The following is a 26,287-nucleotide window of genomic DNA, read 5'->3' on the forward strand; positions in this document are numbered from 1 at the left end:
TGTTCAAAGCACGAATCAACTCTCTGGCCGAGCGCTGAAGGGTCACAATTGGACGGTAGCCGCTTAACCATGTTCCGATTGGTTGGCGGTGTCATTGGGGGTTAGGCTACTCAGAATTTACATGTTAAAGTGATTACCGTTAATTAATATTAGGCACTTTAACTGAAAGCAAATTGGTAAGACAAAGGAATCATTAGGCCAATCAGAAGTTACAGGAACAGCGTTTCAACCGGTCAGAAAGTTACAGGTAAAACAGACAAAAAGCGCAAACACGTTTCGCCGTAGCCAGTGTAGTCAAATGGCTTATGCGGGTTCACACTGAGCTTGTCTAGCAGGGAATACTTAAAGCTAGGGAATACATGTCGATGGCGTGGGTTGGATTTCCACTCCTATCATAGCCTAACTCTCATCTCTTCTGTAATTTAGCCTACCGGTACCAAACAAAGTGTAAAGTACGATCAACTCTCCGGCGAAACGCTAGAGGGGTTACAATTAGCTGTGTCTTAAAGAAAATTGTCATGTTTAAGCGGTTAACTCAATTCATGCTTCTTCAGAACAGGTTTACCGGCACTGCGTTTGATGAGCTGGTAACGATATAAAAATTCGTTTTGGTTTGAATAAAAAAGCAGTAAAATCACATTGTACGGTAGCCTATATCAATTTAATAAATTATTTTGTATCTCAAGATATGGAGCCGAGTGGTTTTTGTGAAGCATTGTTTTGGGTTTGACTTTTTTCAAAGGATAGATTTAATGTTGGTAAAACATTCAACCTGGCATAAGCATTATACAAGCATAAATTTAGTGTCAACATTGATGGATTAGGCTATATTTTTCTAGATTTAGGGACTTTACTACAAGTCCCGGTCTAGATTGTTATGGTATTATTTTATGCGTATAACTGGACAGTACTATTCTCGCAACAGACAAAATAAAAGGTTTCCCACTCTCTCTACTATTAGATAAGTTAGATAGAATATTTATCAGGTAGTCAGACAACCTTAATATTAATTCAACTTATAAACAAACATTCTTATACTTAAATATAAACTGATTGATTGATTGACATTTTATTTTTGTTGCGAGTATAAACACACATATTCAACAAAGTCGGATAAAACAAACGATAACGTAGAATGTATTATGAGTGGATACTGCAACGCAACTATCGTTATACGTTAAATATAATGCATAAAAGTTACCACAATATCACAAAGCAGAAAATCTTTCGGTCAATCTGCAACCGTGCTTCTCGAGTGACATCGTTTTATGGCTTCGTAGATTATTCTCGGACTGACAAAGCCTTGATAAGTTATTCCTGGTAGTTTTGCAGACTTGTAGAAGCTTTTGAGGCAGGGCCGGTTACCAAGATTGACAGAGCGAAGTTTCCGATTGTTGACCGAAAATTATTCCACACACTAGGTGACGCTGAATGGAGAACAGTCCTGAAATGTGTTGCACACATCCCTAGAGCCGAACCAGCACCCCGCGTGATTTTTCACGAGGTGTTTTTGTTTCAAGAAATGCCGTGATCAAGATTTAAAACCAACCATTCCGTCTGACAATACTGTAGAAGGGGTTTTGTTATCGTAAAATGATAATTGGCTCCGTGAGTAATTTAACGACCTTGGTATGATAACCTGCATTGCGCTATCAGAGGCGCCGGAAGCGGGGGGGGGGGGGGGGGGCATGGGGTTGGATGCCCCTCTGCCCTCAATTTTTCTGTGGATGGGGGGCAGGAGGGGCAATGGTACCATTTTAAGGTCATGTAAGCTACTGCACATTTTGCAACACAACATAGGCTAACAATTTCAGCTATTGGCTTTTAGCCTAAGGGACCGTTCAAATATTACGTAACGCTATCGAGGGGGAGGGAGGGTTTATGAAAAGCGTTACGTTAGCGTCACATCGGGGGGGAGGGGGTTCAAGCAAAACGTTACGTAACGAGTACGGTAGTTTATTTGTGCATACTTTCCGAGTCAAGCAGCAAAAACGCGACACATGGTGATGAACCGGTATGTAGGTGTACCTATGACCACTAGCGTAAGCAGGGGGGGCCATGCCCCCCCCCCCCTTAAAAATGTTTTAGTAGTTAACGACGTAGATTAAACCATTTAATATGTTTTGGATTGCACTGTCAAAGCAATTAACAATGTTGTTCTATAGACTAAGCCAATACGAAATACATAGCCCAATCCACCTACCCCGCCCCAGGTATGCCAATGTAGCATAGTGTTCTGTAAGCCTATTATAGTGAGAAAAAAGTGGATAAAGTCTAAACTAAAACCATACTGGGATATCAATGGCCAGTGGCGTAGCCAGGGGGGAGGGTTGGGGTTACAACCCCCCTTTGGCACGCGTGTGACGTCACGATATTGAGAATGATGCTTTCAGTCTCTTTATGCTTGGGAATGATGCTTTCAGTCTAAAAAAAATTGCCTAATTTTAAACAAAACTGCATTAAAAGAGCCAGTTTTGCCAATACCAAACATCTCAGCCAGGAATTAGCAACAAGAAAACATAGAGACTTAGCTTTATTTCCGAAAAATGCAGAAGAAAACATGATCTTATCCTTTTGCTATGCCACCTGACAGTACCATTTTACAGGAATATTTATACCCACATTTTTGTTGAAAATGCTCTCAGAATGCACCAAATTCAAAGTCAGTTTTCAAAATTTTCTGCGTAGCCTACGCCACTGCCTATGACTGTTACATAGCCGAGGCCCTAGGCCTACATATGTTCATTAAGAACCAAATAACTTTGACACAAACCTCTGAACAGGTAGAAGACATTCATACGTGCGAGTCTGAAGAAGACAATTACCGGTATGCATCAAGTTTGAACCGCACAAGCGAGAGTAGCCCACTGCTCCAATATATAGAAACATTTTTGAAGCATTGATGACCCCATTCGAAGATGTTTAGCTTTCCTTGCGGTTTCTTTTGCGCTTTTGTGATGTTTCTTTCAATACATAACCAAACAATGAAAGGTTTGGATCGAAACATTTTGGACGGTGGGCTACTAAACGTTTTCAGTAGGTACATAACGTTTTAATCCAAAAAAAGAATATAGCTAAAATTTCATGTCTCAAACGTAAGCTTTAGGTCCATACAAACCAAGATATTTTATCAGCACGTGTTTCCACGTCATAATTTTGATATAAACTGGCAAAACGGGCTTTGTAATGGAAAAGCGTCACGTGGGGGAGGGGGGGGGTCAAAAATTCGGAAAAACAGCGTTACGTAATATTTGAACGCTCCCTAATAATAATCTTTCACTACTGCCTCAAAATAATATTCACGACACCAAATTCTGTATCACAGTACGGTAGGTAGGCTAATTAGCCTACATCATCATAACAGAGCATGATGCCCTCCCGGGCAATTGTTTTTTGTATACCGGACACTTGTATCATTACTCGATGATGAGCTGATGAATGAGCATTATTGTAAAACTTATCTTAAAACTTAAAAAAAAAGGCTTTTCAGCAACAAAAGTGCCCTTTTTTCATATCCTGCCCTGCCCCCCACCAGTCAAAAACCGTTCCGGCGCCCCTGTGCGCTATTACCATCAGGCGTGGATATTCACTGAATGCTCATAATTAGGCCTACTGGTTAATTCAACTAGGCTCCCAGTCTTTGTTTGTGTGCGACAAGATAGTTCGGATTTCAGAGGTGATTTAAAGCCAGATGAGTGTCGCTTCGTGCAGTTCTGCTATGCTATGCATTCCAGTTGGCGCCTTGTAAGTTGTAACCACCATTTTCTTAATACAAGCTGTAATGGGCCATTGAGAGTGGAAACCATACTTTTATTCCTATACTTGATTATTAAATACAAGTTAAAGTCGCCAAATAGCAATTGCATTGACAGAAAAACTGCCATCTCCATATTTTTTTTTATAAAATGAACAATGATTGTTTTCAAATAGGCCACATAGCCTGTACATAGCGTAAACAAAACAAGGACAACGAAGAACCACTCATACAAAGAGATTCGAAACAATTACAAACATAATCTTGCTATCCCTCCATCTTGAAGAGGGATAAATATTGATCGATCAATGTTTCCTTAGGGGCAGTGCTGAGATCGCAAATCACACACGTATGATTTTATGTGATCAGAAATGCAAACTTTTTGTTGATTGCAACAAAAAGTTTGTATTTCTGATGAAAGCTTTAGTTTGAAACAAGCTTCAACGTTCTGAATGCATTTACAAACGATCGCGGATGTACAAATAAAATCGATTTACCAAGTCAGAGTTCTCATTCAAAACCGGCACCAACTCAAAACAAGGAGTGCCTAATTCTACTGGTTTAATGGTCAATGAACAAACGACTTCGTCTGAGTTTAAAGCATTATTTGGCTTATAAATTTTACTTTTAGGAGGACTGCAGCTTTGCTCTCGTGCGAATTTGTCTTTCCTTCTGGCTTTGCGATTTGGTAAAGTCGCACATAAGTTTCCTTTGAGCAAAAATTTTAAGAGTTCTTGAGAAAAATCGATTTCAAGTGTGTTTAGCAGCTCTGTGGTTGCACAAATAGTCTCTTCAATAGCTGCAAATTTTGATGAGAAAGATAAAACCTTTTTCCGTTTAGTTTTGCAAGAATCTTTACTGAACCGAACCGGTAAAGATGAAACGTCTATTTCCGTAAATGCCCAGGCAACCCCCCACCGCATAGTCCTCCCTTGGCAAAACTCTGTCCAAGTCATTGTTTTCGCGTTCTGACTTTTTAAGTATTTTTTGAAGTTGGCAAAACTGGACTTCTTACCAAGCATGATCGTGTACCACTTTGCCAAAGCTTCATTTTGACAACTTTCTTTAAAGATTCGCTTTGCAAAATTGATGTCTCCTCCAATCATTTCATCTTTTCCACCGGAATTGGATGAGTTCGCCGTTGGTCGGTCGGGCTCAGTCAAAAGTTCATCGGCGGATGAAAAAAATGGGGGATTGCACATGCACGCGTCCAGATCTTTCGCACACAACAAAGGATCCTTTTCCGTTGTTCGAATAAGTTCGATCTTACCCGCCAGTATATTACTTTGCACGTTCCTTGTTGCGTAGAAGAAATTTTTTTCATCGATTTCGCTTGCCACAAACTTCCATGACTCGTTTATGCGGCAGCCAAGAAGAGGGTAGACGCAAGAGCTACCGCAGCCTATGTCCAGTATAGTACGGGTGTCACTTTTGGGAAGACAATTTAACAAATCTTCCATCCACAAAATGTAATTTACTCTTAAAGGAATTGTAGGTGCCAGTCTATCAATAGGAAGTTCTATTTTCAAATTGAAGTCTCTCTCCAACAGACACAGAGATAGGCATCTCACAACATTGGGATCACGAAAATTTACAAACGGCTTTCCAGATTTCTTGAAATGAACATATTTCTTAAAGTTTGGAAATTTATCTGACAATTCAACAAAACTGGGAGGATTATCTTTGTATATATTACGCGGGTGCATAAACTTATTTAGAGCCATTGCTGCAAATGAACAGCAGAATATGTGTTATTGATGCAAACAAGTTTATAATGAAGACTTGTACAGCTCATCTCTATTGAAAAGTGTGTTTTCAAAATCTGCATACCAAAAATGTTCTAAAAAAATCATGATGAAAAGCAACGCAATTTATGATAATCTTTTGCTACATTCCAACCAGATGTTTTGCATGTTATATTGTGCTATAGTCGTTGCCATCGTCTCATAGTCGTTGCCATATCCGCATGAAGTTTAATATTAGCACAATATAACGCCAGCACAGACGAAGCTAAGTTTTTTTTTGTATTTTGCTTAGAGCAGTAACTATCGTACGTTTTGTCATCAAACGCTGAAAGTACATTCATAAACTGTTCTGAGAAGGAAAACAAACTATACAATGATCAAGCATACTTTTGTATCACGATTAGAGTAAATTCAGTAGTATGATTGTTTCAAACATGTAAAAAGCATTGAATAGAGCAATTTGCTATACTATTTGCTGTCATGAAAGTACAAAAGACCCATAGTTCTGAACCTGTACAACAGCACTGAACATAGACGTGCATTACACTTCCTCGAATTTCTTAGCTACGAATGAGCATGGGCCACTAGCACCAACCACAATTATGCTCCGTATGCATCACAAGAATGATCGCTCCAAGTTTGATCGGGTTACCGATGCTGCAAGCAATGAAGTTCAAACAGAAGGTTTTCACACAGGTGGTGCTTCATCACTCTGTTGGTGGTCTCGAACTTCTAAATCTTCTCCATATTGTATTGTCATATCAATATGCTGAAGAACAATGTTAATAGACTCTTCGTCAGACTGGTCTAAAGGTAAAAATCGAACCATTCCATAGTCTTCGATGACTTGGCATATGGATTCTGTGAGACGTTTGTATTTGGAGCCTGATGTACTTTCGGCTAATTCCAATAGATCTGGGTCTAAGTACTTTTCAATTTCTCTCTTGGATTTTTTAGGTAGTAAATCTAATTTTGTCATCACACTTATATGAGATATTTCTAAGTTAACCATGCAAGACAAGCAAGATAAAACTCCGGAAATAAATTTACTGTTATCACCAAGGAATTGAGCATCTACTAAAAATACTCCGCAAAGTCTGAAATCCCACGATTGCAAAGTTTCAGTAAGCTGTCTCATAACAGGCAAATGAGTATAGAGCTCAATTTGACCAGGGCAATCAAACAAAAAATAATCATCGTCATTTGCATCAAGATTTTCTTGCAGCCAGTCTAAGTTTTTAGTGATGTACTCCATGCAGTATATTAAGCCCCCATTAGGACCGAAATGCAATTCTTTATCTTCCATCACATCATCAAGCTGAATTAACTCCCGACAATCCACAGTTACCGGATATTTGAAATCCTCAGCAGCAGGATCAAGATTCACAACAAAACATTCACGTTTTAAAACTTTCAAGTGTTCAGCAAGCATTGCACAGTATGTGCTTTTACCACTCCCAGCGGGTCCCATGACTAGTTGACCATACTTAGGCATTATGTAATATTATATGGATCAATTTAGTTTTTAAACCTGCAAGTACAAAAAAAGAAAAACTTATAGAAGCAAGCAAACCAGTGAAAAAATCATGATTAAACTAAATAACACATTATAGATATTGATTATAATTGAATATTTTCAATTGGAAAGTTTGCAAAACTAGCAGTACTACTTTGAAAAAGTGGAACAATAGAAAGATATGTTACGAGGCTGTGAGTGTGAAACCTTAATTACTATTGATTTGCACAGTTGTTCGATTGGATTCATTAAAATGTAGTAAAAAAACACAAAACTTCACACAAAGACTGAGTTAAGGAAATCTAATTAAGTAACTTGAAAGTTGGCAAGCCTAAACAGTCAGTAGATACTGGATAGTAGGGTGGGTCGATTTCTCCATTTATCATATAAATTTGAACACAGGTGCCACTTTACCTTCTGAATATTTCCTCAAAGTTTAAAATTGTTTGGTGCACAGCAACCCATTACCCCAAAGACCCCCTGTTTCTATAACAGGGTTGCCAGATTGGGCGAGAAGTTGCGAAAATTATTGTCATTTTATCTCATTTTTTCGCCCAATCCGGCAATCCTGCGCAGTGAGCAAACTTCTAATAATTGTGCGGTTTAGCACGCCACAAAAAAACTTTGTGAAACTGACTCTTTATCTTATTCATCCGATAATGATCCGAGTTTCATGGAGAATGTCTCAACAAGTAGTGCCTACAATACCATCCCTATCCCTTGTGTTGCAAGGGAAGCCCATCAAAAGATGGTTTCTGACGAAACAGTTGCTGCTATTGCCACTGCTACTTTTCAAGATGTGTTAGAAAAAGACTTCTCCACAGACATCATCATTGACCCACGGAAAGTGAGACATAGCCAAGTCAAGAGGCGTACTGGATTGAAACCAACCCAACATGTCGTCAATAATTTTATATCGCTCTATTTCGATGGGAGAAAGGATGAATCATACGTCTTTGATGACTTCCACCACAGGAGAAACATAAAAGAATACCATTACGTTTTACTGACACAACCTGGTGACATCTACATCTCTCATGTCACAACACCAAGTGGTCGTTCAGTTGACATTTTAAAATGTATGATCGATGAGATATGAACATGGATGGAATTCTAATAACAGGTTGTGACGGGACAGCAGTGAACACTGGAAATCGTAATGGAGTAATTGCTAGAATAGAAGATCATATCCATTATAAAGTTCAATGGAATATATGTTGGCCTATGCTGCCCATCAATGAGTTACCATTGCAACATCTATTTGGATTATTTGGAAAGACATCTGGTCCAGAAACATTCATTGGTGAAATTGGCGATATTCTGTGGTCAAACCATATAGCCTTGGAGATCGCATTGTTTGATAAAATTGAGAGTCCCCATTTGCCAAAATTGGACAATTCAAAGATCTAAGCACAGACCAGATGTATATACCTTTTGGAAATCTGCCATGCAATCAGTTCTGGGGAATGCTCTGAAACACTCCTGCACAGAGATCCTGGGAAATATAATCACTCACAGGAGCAAATCGAATGTGTCGCTATTATGTTAGTCAAACCCATCCATTTGAGATTAGACTCTGTTTAGACATTGACACGATTCATTGCAACTGTATATGGGCCTGTATGGTTTGCACTAAGATGGCCACAGATATCAGCGATGCTCCAGCAGTACTTTTCCTTATGATACAACTCAGTCGTAGACTTGAGCCAGTAGAAGTGCAGTCTGTCATCGACAAATCGATCAAGCAAAATTGTTATGCTGCTCACCCCGAAAACTTGCTATATGCTATGTTTCATGACAATAAATCTGCCATTCGTGAAGTAGCTGTTTGGCGAATTCTGAAAGCACGAAAGCTTTCATCTATTTTACAATAATATGAAGATTCCATCGCCCTGCTGATCAACTTAATCTTAATCTTAATGCAATGGATTATATTGATATGATCGTCATCGATTGGACACAGATTGACGTTACTGAACCACCATTATTATCATCTAAGAACAAACTAAGAGTGAGGATGAACTTTGGGATGCAATAAAGTCAGTCCCAACTACAGACTCAAGCCGTTAAAAGAATGATTCGTGTAGTCGCTGAGGTCAGCTTCAAAACTGTCGGAAAGGAGAAAAGAAACTCTATGATTTACTCTATCTTAGATGCATGGAAGCAGCGGCCTATATTTGAATCAAAGAAAGACTGTGTTGTTTAGTTTAACATTCAGGTCAGGCCCGGATTTGGGGGGGGGCAGAGGGTGCAGGTGCCCCGGCCCCCCCTCCCGACTTTTGAAGGGTCCCCCTACATGGAAAAAATGTGATTTCATGTTATTATTATTTTATTCTTTCAACGTTTGAAGTCTCTGCAAAATGCTGTGCAGTGCTGGATGAATGCTATTGTAGACGTAGAGGTGGCTTTACGCGCCGTAGGCGCAAAAAAAATTTTTTGCGCGGGGGCCCCCTGATCTAAAATTGCCCCGGGCTCTTCATCAGCTAAATCCGGCCCTGATCTAGGTGTGGCTTTAACTCATTACATTTCAATTATGTTTCGTTTTCACTGTAGCCTACCTATTGAATATAATTTACCGTGAAGTAGAAAATTGTATTTTTCCGTACCACCTGGGGTAAGTGGTTAGGAGCACACCATCACATTGAAATTTTAACACTTTATTTAGTATGGCAAACCTCGCCTTAATACCGATTTATGCGACAATCCGACCATTTTATGTGAAAATCGACCCACCCTACTGGATAGTGCACTCATTACACTACCAACTCCAGATAATATACAGTAGTCAATTATTAGCACCTGGGTTTTTTTTTTCACTGAGACTTTTTGGTCATTTGTCCAAAATGACTTGAAAAAATTCAATCATTTTTTCTGATGAAAATATTTCCTTTCAAGTAGCAAAATTTGCACTTTCTGACTAGCTACAACATTAAGAGTCGCTGAGAAAGGTTGTCGTGTTTTATCTGAGAAAAGTTAGAACAGACAAACGTTTCTTCAACGTTAATCAGCGAAACTCAACCTTGTAACACCCGGCCGAATTAACTATATATTTTTTCGGACATTTTGACCGGATTCACTATATATTTTTTCGGAAATTTTGCTAAAAAATCGGTCAATGACCGATAAATGACCAAAAAAAAAAAAAAAAAACCCAGGTTAGTACTTTGTCTCCATAAAACAAAGTCATAATTCTTATTGGTAAAATATACAATAGAAAAAGAAAGCTGTTTAAAGCTGTAACACTCTACACACTTTTCTATTTTCCGATACAAAAGTCTTTAAAAATTATATCTAATATTTCTTCAGATCTAACTTTTCCAGAAATTTTTCCAATTTCGTTTAAACCTAAATGTAAGTATTCTGCTGATATAACAACATCTTTTTCAAGAAATTTTAAGCTTTTTTCTAAATATTCAACACAGTGTGATAAATGATCTCTGTGTCTTTGTTGGGTCACACTTGGAGTTTCACCTAAAAATGCTTCACCACATAATGCTTTAATCTTTTCAAGAAAGATATTCATAAATTCTGTAAAGCCTTGAAATGAAGCACAAGAAAGCAATGGCACCAAACTGCCATAATCTTTGACAAGATTTTCAACTGAAGAAAGTTCACCTTCAGAAAGTAGGTCTATTTTATTGATAATAATAACATTATTGTCAATGCTAAGTATGTCGTTGACCATTCCCAACTTGGCTAAATGTTTCACAACAAAACATTCGAAATTAGTCACATTTTTCATTGCTTGAGCATCAATAACAAGTATAAGAATGTCAGCTTGTTCAGCTCGGTCATAAGCTCGAGAAATCCCTTCTTGCTCAACGATGTCTTCACTTACAGTTAAACCAGCAGTATCAGAAATCAAAACAGGAAAGCCTTCCACATCTAAAGTTGTTTCAATGACATCTCTAGTCGTTCCAGCAATGGGAGATACTATTGCAGCTGGACGTTGTATAATTGCATTGAGGAGACTACTTTTACCAACATTTGGTTGGCCTATTATTGCTATTCTAACACCATTTCGAAGGATTTCACCACGCCGCCTGTCACACAAATGCAGCTCAATTTCTTTTTTAGTTTTCTCTAAACCTATTTTAATATTTTTAACTAACTCTTCATCCAATCCTTCATCTTCACTGAAGTCTATAAATGCTTCAATATGAGCTGTACACTTTACAATTTCACTATTCCAGTTTGTGTATAGCTTAGACAATGACCCTTCCATCTGCAAAAGTGCTTGCCTTCGTTGAGCTTCTGTCTCAGCATGAATTAAATCACCAAGTCCCTCCACTTCTGTTAAATCCAATTTGTTGTTTAAAAAAGCTCTTTTTGTATAATCACCTGCTTCAGCAGGCCTGAGTCCATCAAATGTCGACAACGCATTCAACACAGAACTAATAACTGCTGGCCCACCATGAACTTGAAATTCACATACGTCTTCTCCAGTAAAACTGTGTGGTTTTGAGAACCACACCACAAGAGCCCGATCGAGTGTAAGTTGTGTCTTTGGGTGCACCAGAGTTGACACAAAGGTTTTTCTCGGTGGTGGGAGAATTTTACGTTTTGTTAGCTTCTGCAGAACATCTCTCGTTTGCACTCCACTTACTCGTATAACAGAAACTCCACATTTCCCAAACCCAGATGACAAAGCATATATTGTGTCATGTTGGCAAAAATTGCTGAAATTTGCAATGAAACCAATTCTATAGGTAGTTATTTGACTGTTGAAATCAAAGGGAGTTGCAAATTTTAGCTTCATCCATGACGCTGTACTGTGCTTCATAAACACTCTGAGTCTGCACAGCTTATTAGCTAAGAAAACCATTATTCTAAATCTAACAAAACATTATTAATCTAGTTTATTTTGCAAAGTGTTGACCTGCAAAAAAAGATGAAATTTAAAAGACAATTTAACCAGATCATGGAAATAAATCTACAGCCAATCAGCAGAATGATAATTCTGATTGTACAAGTCAATCAATCAATGGTTAATATATCAGAAACAGTATATGTTTGAATAATGCAAGTTACTGTATTACTATTACAAGTTATGGTCATTCTCCTTAGCACGATTTTTTTTTCTGAAACATGAAATATTTTTCATCACCCACTCGTTAATTCTGAAGATATATTTTTTTGGTGGTAATCCACTTCTAGCTACTTGCGCCTACTTTACAAAACAATTTATTTCAAGCAAAACCTCCATCTACTTCGGAAATATGGAAGAAGATCGTGAATTGGGAGCAGGATTTTCGTGGAAAGGGAAAAATCCCTAATGCGTAAAAGCGCAATTGGGGATATTCGTGGATACAACAAATCTTTTAAAATTTGCACGTTTATTTTTAGAATAAATTTGCTTCCATTTGACATGGTTAGCTACTGCATACCTACTGATTATTTTCACATAGTTTCATCCGAAAAAAAAAACAAACCTTGGCGTAATGAAACCCGAAAACGATGTTGGTCGGTAGAAAAATATGTATAAATTTCCGCAGATCCGCAATTTTCCTAATTCTTATTTCTTTAGTGAAAAAATATCAATCCAAACATTTTAAAGACTTAAGAACACAATAGCAGTAATGACAATACTCATCAATTGATTCAGGCCTTAAAACTCGTATTTTTTTCCGGCAGCCATTGTGGCCTACCGGGAGCTTCTTCTCGGCGGTCAAATCTGCGCGCTTGGAGGCCAAAATACAAATAACGATAGAATTAAACTTGTTACAATGCTACCGTATAATGAACACTTAGCGTCTGTTAAAGTCTGTGCGACGTCCTGCAATAGAATGGTTGTACCCACGCAATAACTGCTTTATCGGGATTGTAATCCGGTATTGTAGGACCATCTAACGACAATAAATTGTTGCAGCTGCTCAGTAAATTGTTTCAACTGCATTACCGTTTACCGAATACCGCCTGTCTTAAAATTTGACCATTTGTACCGTTATGATGTCACCATTAGGGGTGTGAAGTCACTAACCCATAGCGGGAACATTTCTCAACTATGAAGACACGTGTTTTCCCTTCGGATGTCAACTAACCTAGTTCTCCTTTTTAACAACGATTCAATGTTTGACAACATTGTATCGACATAAAAACAACAATATTGTCAGTCGATGTAAATTAGCACTTCGGATTAACACTTTGTTAAAATAAACACCGGGAATTACAAACAAGACTTAGTCAAACAGGCAAATGCCCGAAGGTTTTTAAAAAACATTATTCTAGATCGTTAAATAAGCGAAAAAATCGTGTTATTTTTGTTCAATTATGTTTGTCTAGTACTGCTCTATAATCGTGCAAAAAATTGCAAACGTGCGACTTGTGGTTTCGCATCACGGTATATTTAACGACTCGCGCATTTGCACACAATGGACGAAAGCGCGTCGCGCGTTGGCCTAATGCGCTCACGCATTTGCGAATGCGCGGGTACAGCTGAGCTGGTGATCGCAGCTGCATAATATTCGATTCTATATATACAATAGCAAATGTTCCCGCACAATACAACAGTAGTGATTATAATGCGCTGACCTAATTCTGTGTCACTCTTTGATACTACATAATACATACATGTATTTTCAACAGTTAATCGACGCTCATTCTATTGCAAAACTAAATAATTGGCTAGAAGAAACCTGCGGTCAAACTTGGCTGACTGAAAAGGTAGCACCAGCGCATAGGCGCCGACTTTTCAAAAAACCTTGGGGGGCGAGAAAGGTGATGACGTCATAACCATAACGATATTTTACTCGATTAAAATAGTCTTTGATTAAGCTTAGTGTCTTGTTTATATTGACACCTAGGTCGCAACCCTAATTTCTTTAAACTGCTGCTTGATACGATTAGTTTTACGCATGCAGTACGCCTAGTTCGTAAAAAAATTGATATTGTTAGCTCATAATTGGAATTGGAAAACAAGACGATTCATTTCCTTTTCGTGCGAGTGAATAACAACGATCACGACAGTGAAGTTATTGAAATAAAACGCAAAAAATCATGATCTCAAGCAGAGTGGAAACCTGCTATCGGTTTTATTAACCTCGCATTGCTCCTTTTGCTAATTACTTACCCTTCAAAGCGTTAACAACGGCGAATTGTTTTCTCTTCTGTATTTTATCGAAAGTCTTTATAGTCTTTTATCGAATACCTATATATATATACTCGATATATATCTACCTATATATGTATATATACTCGAGTATAGGTCGAGCTTTTCGCAAGTGATTTTCACCTTAAAAAGACAGGTTCAACTTATACACGGGACAAGCTGTTATCTCCAGCTCAGCAGTTTTTAAAATGAACGCATTTTTGCTGCGGAAAAATCATTGCCGACGTAGATTATGAAGTGTGAAAAGACGTCGGCCGAAGTAAAAGCTTTGAATACGTTTATTTGTAGTGATTCAAACTTAATTTTCAAATTTAATGACTTCTTGTCAATTTTGAACTTTATGCACCTGTTGAGCAATATGCAAAGCTCACGAGACAAAACAGCAGAAAGAGCTGTTTTAAGAGATCATTTTTTTTATTTTTGCGTATAGGATATAATCGTTCTTGTTACGTAACATTCCATGATCGTTGAAGTCGATGTCAAACCTTAGCGGCCGCATAAAACAATGATGTCAGGTTGGCTAGGTGATAATAGCGGTAAGAGACGTCGTTAATAGAGGCAATATCTGCGACCAAGACTATTAACACCTTTTCTTTTATCGGTTTTCGATTTAATTCTCACACATTGCGAACAAAACAATGCGTTCTGTTGAATCATAATTGATCTCACAGCGGGAAGACCTCGTTGAAAAAGCGCGTTTGAGGGCAAGAGCAACGTAGGCTGTTTTTCAATTTCGGCATTCTTTAAGTTCGTTTAAATGATCTAAATCTCTTTCGCGAAGTATTTTATCTTTGAAACACCACTTGTAATAGCCATTTTTGTTGCCCCTCAACCATAAATTTACGGGGGGCGCCGCCCCACGGCCCCCTCGGGAGTCGGCGCGTATGCACCAGCGGTCATTCAAGCACTACTTAGCGGCCATGGCCGCCGGCTGCTTTCAGGCTTGTGATTGATTGAATCTTTATCCTCAGACTGGGAAAGCTTCTTGCAGAGCTTAATCCTGGCAGTTTCGCATACTTGTAGAAGCTTTGAATCACTGACGCAGGCCCAGTCACCAAGATTGACAGCGTGAAGTTTCCGATTGTTGAAGTCTTGTTGCCAGAGAATTATTTCATCCATTAGATGCCGCTGAATGGAGAGCAGCCCTTAACGTGCGTTGCTCAAGCGCACACACTGAGAGTCGAACCAGCGCCACTTGATCTTGAATCTTCTTTGTTCCAGAAGTCACGTGCTAACCCACTGAGCTATCGGGGCGGACGCCATTGCACAACGCAACAGTGAAAAAAAGAAATTTATTAAAGAAATTAAAATGAACAACACAGCATAAGAAACAAGAAAACAACACGGAGGAATTAAAATGATTTAACAAAGTCTTCAAATATTTTAACTCGCTCTGCGTGACGAGTGCGTGCGAGACGTACTATAGCATCATAGTTAGTGCATTGCCATTTGTTGCCTTTAAGAGGCAGCATGGATGCAACAGATATTATGTCACATGCTGGGAAAATGAAGATGTCCAGATTTAAATCATCCGGGACATTTTGCATATTTCAAACATGTACTATGTTCCTGTTACTGACAAATAAACCATTGATTGATTGACATTTGTAAATTTGCCTCCGGCTCTGAACACCCCCACACTAGCCTGTATAATATTCATGTTTAAATAAGTTTCTACATTCTCTAATGCATATATCTGAATTCTATCTGCATCCTAAGCAAAGGCTAACTCTTCATTACACTTCCTTACCTTTTCCATGACCAGATCAAAACGGATATAATAAAAGGGATGCAACCTAATTCGTAACATGAACAATTTGTACCGTCAGTTCGTACCTTGAAAAGATTAAGAAAATAATAAAAAGCCGAAGTCGCTGATTGCAGTTTCCGCAAACATTTTAAATTTTCCGCAAAACAAACAAAAACTCTTAAGATCATTACCAGAAATTTTAAAATGTTTGCGGAAACTCCGATCAACCCTAACCCTTTTAAAATGTTTGTGGAAACTGCGATCAGCGACTTCGTCAAACTCTTAGGATCTTTACCAGAAATTTTAAAATGTTTGCGGAAACTGCGGAAAAACGGAAACTGGGATGAGGGATGTTTTATTTTTTTCTCTTGATCTTTTCAGTTTGTTTGTTTGCGGATACCGATATTTATCTGATACTCCAGTACCCTAACCCTTTTAAAATGTTTGTGGAAACTGCGATCAGCGACTTCGGCTTTTTTAATTTTTTCTCTTGATCTTTTCAAGGTACGAACTGACGATACGAATTGTTCATGGTACGAATTAGGTTGCACCCTAATAAAAATATGGCCGCTCTTGCGCAATAGTAAAATTGCTCGAATGCGCGATATTTACTATTGCCATCTAGCGGTTGCTGTTTTGAACTTTTATTTGCCACATGGCGCCAGAGTATTATTTTCCGATTTCATTGATGTTTCAATGGCAATTCTAGGTTCACCAGAAGAGATTTAACAGCAAAGTTAGTGCAGACGGTCGAAAGTTTTCAATTTTATCAGGGACAGGGTTTTGGGCCTAGGTGAAATATTTGCTGATTGCTGAAATCTGAAAAGCGGTTATGGTCTAATTTTTAATGCAGAAATAGGGATAGCAATCTTCTTGCCTGTACCATTTCAGTTTTTGAGTTTAAACAAACATTAGTTTTATTTGAAATTCGTGTTTTGGGTTATTTTACCGAAAATTCGTGTTTAGGGGAATCACTATACTGTATAATAAACAGTGCAAAAGTGGCACAAGTTCCAATACTGACAGGGAGACAACAAAACAACCATACACAATAACACAGCCTGCTAGTCAATTGCCACAGTAAATAAAACCTTCATGAATACCGGTTGTCAATCCATCATACTGATGCTAATTACTCTTAATGCAAGTATTGTACGTTCTTAACTGCACATATTCAACACTGACTCACAATTACTCAATTTTAGAGCAGGTTAAGATGTGGTAAACTTCAACCACCGGGGTTATTTCAACTGCTTCCCGACTTGGGGGCACGGCTGTTTAGGGGCCCACTCATTTTAGCCTGTAGATGTTTTTTGACTGTTTACAAGGAGAAGAGCCGCTACAGAAGTTAGTTTAAATAATGATATAATCAATAGCTTCAAACCATGCTGCAAGGCCGTATTTACTGTTTCCTGAATAGGCGGCTGAAGGTCCACTTTTGTCCAGGGGCCCATGCATCCCTAGTTCGTGCAGCATGTTTTGGCTAGTAATTTTACATGCAACATTCAATACGTAATTTATTTTCTATTTCTGAAAAAAAAAATTTGATCGCTTAACAACATTTTATTCGTCTATAATATTCCAAAGTAAACACTGCTCACTCAAGCTGCCTAGTTAATTAACAATTAAATTTATTAATTTCAGCATTAATGAAGATAAAGGCTAAAGTAAAATGTGTTGTGAAAGTGGGCACCTCAGATAGATTTTCGAAATTCTAGTCTGCTGAAAACCTAAGGCTACACCATACGAGACTACACAAATTTTCAAGATATTAATTACGATACCGGTATTGGAATCTTTCTGTGGTCATTAATGATTTTTTGAAATAGTTGGCTAACTTAAACCAAATCCAATTTTAATTTGATGAATTTTGTTACATACAAAGTGACATATGGTTACATAGGCTACAGCACAGCATGTGCATCTTGATAAAAAACATCATAGCGTCAAAAATACCCAAAAAAAAAATAAAACAAAATTATGTTTGTTAAAATTCTCTAGGGGGTAGGCCTCCACCGGAATGGCCCGATTCGGTGAGTCCGATTCGGTGAGAGCCTTTTTCGGTGAGAGCCCTATTCGGTGAGTTTTTTTTTTTTAAATTATTGCGCGCCGTAGCTTAATTATCATTGCCGTTATAGGGTTAGGGGATAGAGGTTAGGGGGTTGGGGTGGGTTTTTGGGGTTGGGGGTTTTTGGGGTTTGGGTTTTTTGGGGGTTTTGGGGTTGGGGGTTTTTGGGGTTGGGGTTTTGGGGACTTGGGGGTTTTGGGGTTAGGGGTTTTAATTAGGCTACGGTACCCGATAATTTTCAAACAAAAATTCAAAAAAAAAACACAAAAACCCCCAACCCCAAAAACCCCCTAACCCCTATCCCCCAACCCCTAACCCTATAACGGCAATGATAATCAGGCTACGGCGCGCAATAATTAAAAAAAAAAACTCACCGAATAGGGCTCTCACCGAAAAAGGCTCTCACCGAATCGGACTCACCGAATAGTAGCAGACCCGGCCTCCACACCCCCTGGCCTAGCTTACTTTTTGGATATTAAGTGTTCTATTGCCTATTTGTCATATAAATTTTGTTTTGTGAATATTCTGGTCCTTTATCAACTTTTTTGCTGTAAAAATCTCATGAGTTTAGCCTTCTCTTTGTTGAAATAATAACTTTTTTCCCGGCATTGAACTTGAAGAAATATACGGCCATAACCTAACGTTTTCTTGTCCTAATTTTTAAGAGCCATCACTAAAGATAGGGGCCCACTAGTGCAAAATCAACCTCACACTGTCCTGAATACTAGGCTACAATAATTCATAAAAGCAACATTAATCAACTGGTGCATTTTATTGTCAACCTAGGGTAATTAACTTTGAAAATTATCCTTCCACACCAGTATGTCCAAAAGTTCACTGAGAAGATGCGAAGTTATGGACTGTAGAATTGTACACTAAAAACCTAGCCGCTGACTCAATTAACGAACTCATGCTGCAGCTGAGTGCATGCTGCAAGTGCAATGCAGTTTTGGCCCTTTGGGCATTGGGCAGGGTTGTCAGACAGCTTATGAGAAAAAGAGCCAAATAATGTCGAAAAAAGGGTCAAACTAGGTAAAAAACAGGCAAACTGTTCAATAACGTTAGTAACATTGTTAATAATACATAATAACATTAACAACGTCAATAACGTTACAACAACACAGTCTACATTCTACAACAGCACTTCTTAAACTGGGGTAAATTTACCCTTGGGGGTAAATTTCCTCGTTTTGGGGGGTAAATGAGCTATCAATCAAAATATCCACATCAGTTGACGGGACAGAAAAATTGTGCCAGCTGTAGGTATTGGTATTGTAAATATCATTTCACCGCTTGACGGAGATAGCTGGAGATGATCTCAATCAAAACTTGAAGAATAACATCATCAGTCATCTTCAAAACTTGCAGGAGGAGTTTGAACGATATTTTCCCGAGATAAATACTGGCAGCATTTTGAGGAAAGTAGCGAGAAATCTTTTTGTATGTAAAGTGAAAAATGTTCCTGAAGCAATCCAAGAAGAATTTATAGAATTAACAAACGATTCTTTTGCAAAAGATGTGTTTCACTCTTGCAACCTAGAAAAGTTTTGGGTTAAAATATAACATTGCTATCCAAAGATAGAGATATATTCAAGCTTTGAATGTTTTGGTCACGTTTTCTTCAACTTACCTATGCGAAAGTGGCTTCTCTGCATTGCTTAGCCTACTATCAAATCTATAATATACTACGCCACTCAATACGAATGATTCAGTTCATAGCAAATTTAATCATTTCATCGACACTTTTAATGACACTTTAAACAAGCATGCACCTTTACGATTGTTGTCTCGAAGAGAAAGAAAACTCAAGACCAAACCATGGATAACAAAAGGAATTTTGAACTCCATCAAAACTAAAAACAGACTATATCACTTAAAAATAAAAGACCCAACAAACACTTCTGCACAAGCAACATACAAAAAGTACAGAAATATACTTACTCATACCAAAGAGCAAGCAAAAAAAATTTATTACAGTTTTCTTATTACGCAAAGCAAGCACAACACTGGAAAAATATGGAAAACCATAAATGACATCATCAAGTACAAACATAAGCACACAGCTCACATACCAGAAGAAATAATTAGCACTGACAATGAAAAAATCTCTGACCCTGCACAAATAAGTAACTGTTTTAATGATTATTTCACAGAAATTGGTCCTTCCATGGCATCTAAAATCCCTCTACCGTCTCCTGGCTCATTATTGAAATTGCAAAGTGTCCCATTCTCCTTTTTCCTAAAACCCGTCAATCAAGAAGAAGTATTAAAACATCTTAATAATCTTTCTGTCTCTAAAAGTACAGGACATGATGGAAAAGATTTGTCAAACTATCCTCACCAATAATCGCCCCTTTCCTCACCAACTTATTCAATGAGTGTATCGATAAAGGTGTATATCCTGATGTACTAAAGGTCGCTCAAGTTACCCCAATCTTCAAAAGTGGCTCCAGGAAAAATTGTTCCAACTATAGGCCCATATCACTATTGTCCCCCTTCACCAAAATATTCGAAAAATGCCTGTATGAACAAATGTACAATTATCTAACAAAAAAAGACCTGATCACACCACATCAGTATGGATTTAGACCACAATATTCCACTTCGTTAGCTGTGTCAAACGTTTGTGATAACATCTTAACTAACCTAGATAATAAAAATACAACTTGCTCTGTATTTCTTGATTTAGCTAAAGCCTTCGACACAGTTGATCACAATATTCTCATACAGAAACTGCAAACATACGGTTTTCGGGGCCTTCCATTACAATTGTTAAAAAGCTATATCAGCAATCGTCTACAGCACACGGTCGTCAATGGAATCTCTTCAAACTCAAGACAGGTTACCTGCGGTGTGCCCCAAGGATCGACATTGGGACCCCTTCTTTTCTTACTGTATATAAATGACTTACCAAATTCAACAAACATGAATGTTAAACTATTTGCTGACGACACCAATCTTACGATGAACAACAAATGTGAAATAAATTTGCAGAACAATGTGAATGCCGAAATGCAAAAAGTTTACAACTGGTTGAAGCTTAATAGATTATCATTAAATTTCTCAAAAACTGAATACATGCTAATAACAAATAAAAAATACATAAAAAATTTTAACATTAACATTGGTAACACAAGCATTCAACAAAAAGATCAAATAAAATACCTTGGCGTTTACATAGATAACAAATTAACATGGAAATATCACATAGATAAAATTTGCGGAAAAGTAGCAAAAGGTTCATGGGCGTTGCTTAAACTCAGAAATTATGTCAACACAGACACTTTTAAAGATGTGTATCACGCTTTGATTTACTGTCATTTGCAATATTGTATTTCAAGCTGGGGAAAGGCCTGTGACAGTGCACTGGATCCATTAATAAAATTACAAAAAAAGGTTATAAGAATAATTACGAAACAAAATTACTATGCTCACACTAATTTTTTATTTTTCAAAATGAACATCTTGAATAGGGTGACCCAAAAAAAAATAAATTTTGATTGTTAAACTTTTTCTTGTTTAGACCTCTGCATTATGGTCCAAAATGACACCTTGCCAAGTTTTGTTGAGATTGGTCCACATTTGACGCCCTAGCAGTGGGCCGGTACCCCCCGCCGGGTCAAAATCGGCCAATCTGGCTGTATCTCAGCAACCGGTAGGCCTAGAATGCTCAAACTTGGCTTTGAAGAAGCAGAATGCATGGTTTCCTATCTTACTTCCAGAGGGTTTTGGGGTCTAAACCATTTAGTTTATGAAAAAAATGCAAAAAACACATTTTTGACCAAATGTGGCCCCATAAACGTGTAATGTTCAACTTTTAGTTTAATATACAGCACTAATTGACTAATAACACAAAATTTAAAATACAAGCAACTTTTGTTTAATCATGGACAAGCTTTATTGCTTTTGCACTTTGGTTTACCACTTTAGTTCAACTTTAGTTCAAGACAGTTTTTTTTTTAATTTTTTGTATTTTTGGTGGACAATGACTTCTTGGCCATATCTCGAACTTTGGAACGGTAAGCATGAGTGACTTTAATTGCTTTGTCCAACTCTTTCTCACTATTTAGAGCAGAAACCCTTTCCTCAACATCAGTGACCATGCCCAAAACGCTCTCCACAACATCATTTGTAGCAGGCATGTTCTGTAACAGAGCTTTGAACGATGAAAACTCCTCCATATGATGCCAAGATCTGAGACTTTTATGAGTCAGACATTCAAATTTGGGAAAAATTCTAGTGTAATTCCTTACCAATAACGGCTCTCACAGAACTTGATCGAAATGTTTGCATCTTTTGCCACATTCGGACCTTGGTGGATATGCTCAGACGATCACTTGCAAAAGCAAACACAACGTGGCGCTCAATGAGGTACCACAGGTGCAGGTTGAGTTTCATGCGTGCAGCAACAGCCATTTCAAGGAAAAGGTCCAGGTAGCCTAAGTTGCTTCTTTTAGAGGTGAGCTGAATGTCATTTTTGAGAGTGTTCCACATTTCTAAGTCATACGCTGCAGCATTTGTCAAACTAGGGGATGTAAACCAATATTTAACATAAAAAAGTGTTAAAAAAGCAGCCAGTGAATATATATTCCAAAGGCCGCAATCTTTTGTAAAAGCTGGATTTTCTGATAACTGCTGCTTGAACAAGGTAATTTGAATGGTATAAATGATCTTTGATGATCTTCGGAGCCTTGAACGTATAATATTGTATCCACGCCGGAAAGTACTATCAAGAAAAAGAAAGGACAATTTAGCCAACTTTTTGTAATCTTCTCGTATGTTTATTCCATTTTGAAGCTAACTGAACAAGAAATCTAGAACCGATTCTTTAATTCTATTCAATTTTCTGTTGTTCGCTTGGAAAGTTTCATAAACTTAAACATTTATATTGTTCACCCAAACTTCTGCAAAGCTTTTAAATACAGCTTCATGTGGTGATTCTGTGTCACCGTAGACCACTGAAGCTGCTCCACCACTAACAAGCTCCATGATATGATGCCTGCAGGCTAGTTAAAGGATACTGTGTCATATATGGCTTTGAAATTGAACGGTGACACCGCTTTTCTAACCACTATTTACTGCAGTTGTGTCAAAAACAAGACCCCAGACTATTTTATGTCGAAATTGACAGCATTCAGTGCTTCAATCACGTTTCTTGTTTCATTCTTTGATCTACTTGAGTCCGTCGTGTTTATCACAATCACATCAACCAACACTTCTGCCCCATTATTTAAACATTTCAGTACCACTGCAAGAACTGGCTTCTTTTTTCTAGTATGTTAACGCTTTTTTATGTTAAATATTGGTTTATATCTCCAAGTTTGACAAATGCTGAAGTGAATGACTAAGAAATGTGGAATGCTCTCACAAATGCCATTCCTAAAAGAAGCAACATAGGCTACCTGGACCTTTTCTTTGAAATGGCTGTTGGTGCTCGCGTGAAACTCAACCTGCACCTGTGGTACCTCATTGAGCGCCACATTGGTTTGCTTTTGCAAGTGATCGTCTGAGCATATCCACCAAGGTCCGAATGTGGCAAAAGATGCAAACATTTCGATCAAGTTCTGAGAGAGCCGTTATTGGAAAGGGCTTAGTTCAAATGCATACTATTCAAAACTCCACCCACTTGCCGGACTTAATCGGACCAGACTCTTTTGCACTCATTAGAGTTTTTTCCAAGTTTGAATGTCTGACTCATAAAAGTCCCAGATCTTGGCACTATATGGATGAGTTTTCATCAGTCAAAACTCTGCTACAAAACTTGCCTGCTACAAATGATGTTGAGAGCGTTTTGGGCATGGTCACTGATGTTGAGGAAAGGGCTTCTGCCCCAAGTAGTGAGAACGAGTTGGACAAAGCAATTAAAGTCACTCATGCTTACCGTTCTAAAGTTCGAGATATGGTCAAGAAGTCATTGTCTATCAAAAATCTGGACACAACCACAAAATCATTTTTAAGAAATGTTAAGTGGTAAACTAATACAAAAAATGAAAAAAAAGCTGTCTTGAATTATTTAATGGGTAATTACAGTGGTCAGTGGTTGAAAGTTAAGTGGTAAACCAAAGTGCAAAAGCAATAAAGCTTGTCTATGATTAAACAAAAGTTGCTTGCATTTTAAATTTTGTGTTATTAGTCAATTAGTGTTGCATATTAAACTAAAAGTTGAACATTACACGTTTATGGGGGCCACATTTGGTCAAAAATGTGTTTTTTGCATTTTTTTCAAAAATTAAATAGTTTAGACCCCAAAACTCTCTGAAAGTTAGATAGGAAACCATGCATTCTGCTTCTTCAAAGCCAAGTTTGAGCATTCTAGGCCTACTGGTTGCTGAGATACAGCCAAATTGGCCAATTTTGACCCGGCGGGGGGTACCGGCCCACTGCTAGGGCGTCAAATGTGGACCAATCTCAACAAAACTTGGCAAGGTGTCATTTTGGACCATAATGCAGAGGTCTAAACAAGAAAAAGTTTAAAAATCAAAATTTAGTTTTTTTTGGGTCACCCTAATCTTGAAACTAAAAGACATACATAACATTGAAATAAAAAAACATATGTACAAAGTTCATATGAATGAGTATCCGTCTACGTATTGTGATTTATTTACAAATGCTTCATCTATTCATCAGCATAACACAAGATATCAAACAGGCAACAATTATTTTATAAACAGATCAAACACAGAATTTGGCAAGAAGTCCATGCAGGTATTGGGACCAATGCTCTGGTCAGAGGTTCCAAGTAGGCTAAAAAACTTATCATTTCATTGTTTCAAAAAAGAGATCAAAACGTTAATTTTACAAAGCTACAGTGCATCGTAAGTGATATGTTATGGAAACCAACTTGTCAGTTGCTTCGGAAACTTTATTATTCTCTGCTTGCTTCATGGAATTTTGTGTTTTGGCCTACGTTATCATCAATATGTTTTTTTTTTTTATGCGTATGCTGTTGTTGAAGCGCGGGAACGTTTCAATTATTATTTTTCTCTTGTAAGCTTATTTTAAATGGCAAAATCGTAATTTCCGTAGGGTGGCAATTGACTAGTAGACCGTATGGTCGTCTCGTTGTCTCCCTGTCGGTATGGGAACTTGTGTAACTTTTGTACTGTGTATATTGCATATTTCAAACATGTACCTATGTTCCTGTTACTGACAAATAAAACATTGATTGATTGATTGATTGAATATTTGTTGTGCATTATCTCCTACTGTACCAGACATTGAATAACTCTTTGCCAAAAAGCAAGGGCAGCCGTCGCATTGAATGTAACTGTTTCGTTTTTTAATAAATGAGTACGGTACCATTTTATCTAATTGGGGGTAAATCTGATATTCATCTTTGTTAAAAGGGTAAAACATAGAAAAAAGATTAAGAACCACTGTTCTACAAGAACAATTCCAAATCTTCATCTTCTACAGTGCTTCCACTCGAATCTTTAGCATTGGCATAAACATTGTCAGCTAAACACTGTCTAAAAAATCGTAATAACACTTTTCAGTCTGAGTTTCCGAAAAACATTTATTTAAATAGCTAGTTTGATAGTATATGTGCCACCTGCTTCCAAAAAGAGCCAAATATTGAAAACAAAGGGCCAAGGGGCAAAACAATTTTTTTTTGCGCCAACTACCTCTAAAAAGGACCAAATTTGTGAAATTTGGCCCCAAAAGGACCAATCTGGCAAGCCTGGCTTTGGGTCTCATAAAAAAAATAACAATGTTGCCAGTTTCTCAAACTGAATCACAAATTCCACAGTTGCAACTTCATTTCACGGCAGTTTTCATCAGCACATTTTCGCCAAAATTCAGTTCAGTTGTTTTTATTTCTGACCATCATATCAAAACAATACACGTCAACATAGCAAAGGTCGAGAAAAGGGTAGAAGCGACAAAACGCGAACGTTAAAACACGCTTGAGACCGAAGTAAGTTATTGATTTGAAAGAAATTTGGCACGGTCGCAACACCTTCAGAAAAATTTAAGATATAAAGGGAAAATAAAAAAAGAAAATGTTACAAAAAAACAAAAAACAAATAAACAACATATATTGAGGCTATAGCTTTATTAGCCCACATAGCTTTAGCTAATATATTTAAGATTTGTATGGACAGTTGCTATGAAGATCGGCCATGGTTGCGTTATCAAGAGTGCTATCAAGAATGCAAATTGTTTTCAGGAGCTCTTGCAATAAAATCAACGCCACCTTTAAAAATTAATTTTCACCTGCTTTTGAGACTGTTTATCAGATAATTTGACATTATCTCTAATATTAATAAATAAAAAAAGCCAATTCTACTGTAACGTCTTGATCTCTCAAGATATGTTGATTCTTATACTGAATTATAGCTTCAT

General features: G+C 37.6%; 3 protein-coding genes across 3 annotated transcripts; all 3 read right to left on the reverse strand.

Annotated features, from left to right (window-relative positions):
* Nucleotides 1–3,803: 3,803 nt before the first annotated feature.
* Nucleotides 3,804–5,485, reverse strand: LOC145783033 (RNA N(6)-adenosine-methyltransferase mettl16-like). The gene has a single exon (XM_082594798.1). The coding sequence runs from the start codon at nt 5,476–5,478 to the stop codon at nt 4,213–4,215; it is 1,266 nt and encodes a 421-aa protein (XP_082450924.1). The 5' UTR covers nt 5,479–5,485; the 3' UTR covers nt 3,804–4,212.
* A 696-nt stretch (nt 5,486–6,181) lies between these two features.
* Nucleotides 6,182–7,022, reverse strand: LOC145783034 (GPN-loop GTPase 3-like). Its single transcript, XM_082594799.1, has one exon. The coding sequence runs from the start codon at nt 6,992–6,994 to the stop codon at nt 6,188–6,190; it is 807 nt and encodes a 268-aa protein (XP_082450925.1). The 5' UTR covers nt 6,995–7,022; the 3' UTR covers nt 6,182–6,187.
* A 3,249-nt stretch (nt 7,023–10,271) lies between these two features.
* LOC145782933 (5-taurinomethyluridine-[tRNA] synthase subunit GTPB3, mitochondrial-like) lies at nt 10,272–11,840 on the reverse strand. Its single transcript, XM_082594693.1, has one exon. The coding sequence runs from the start codon at nt 11,838–11,840 to the stop codon at nt 10,272–10,274; it is 1,569 nt and encodes a 522-aa protein (XP_082450819.1).
* Between the last annotated feature and the right edge of the window lie 14,447 nt (nt 11,841–26,287).

This window comes from Aplidium turbinatum, chromosome 14 (genome assembly GCF_918807975.1).
Source record: "Aplidium turbinatum chromosome 14, kaAplTurb1.1, whole genome shotgun sequence".
Taxonomy (NCBI): Eukaryota; Metazoa; Chordata; class Ascidiacea; order Aplousobranchia; family Polyclinidae; genus Aplidium; species Aplidium turbinatum.

What these genes read in the sequence shown, in the direction of transcription:
- LOC145783034 (XM_082594799.1), bottom strand. Translation starts at nt 6,994, where the DNA reads ATGCCTAAGTATGGTCAACTAGTCATGGGACCCGCTGGGAGTGGTAAA.
- LOC145782933 (XM_082594693.1), bottom strand. Translation starts at nt 11,840, where the DNA reads ATGGTTTTCTTAGCTAATAAGCTGTGCAGACTCAGAGTGTTTATGAAG.
- LOC145783033 (XM_082594798.1), bottom strand. Translation starts at nt 5,478, where the DNA reads ATGGCTCTAAATAAGTTTATGCACCCGCGTAATATATACAAAGATAAT.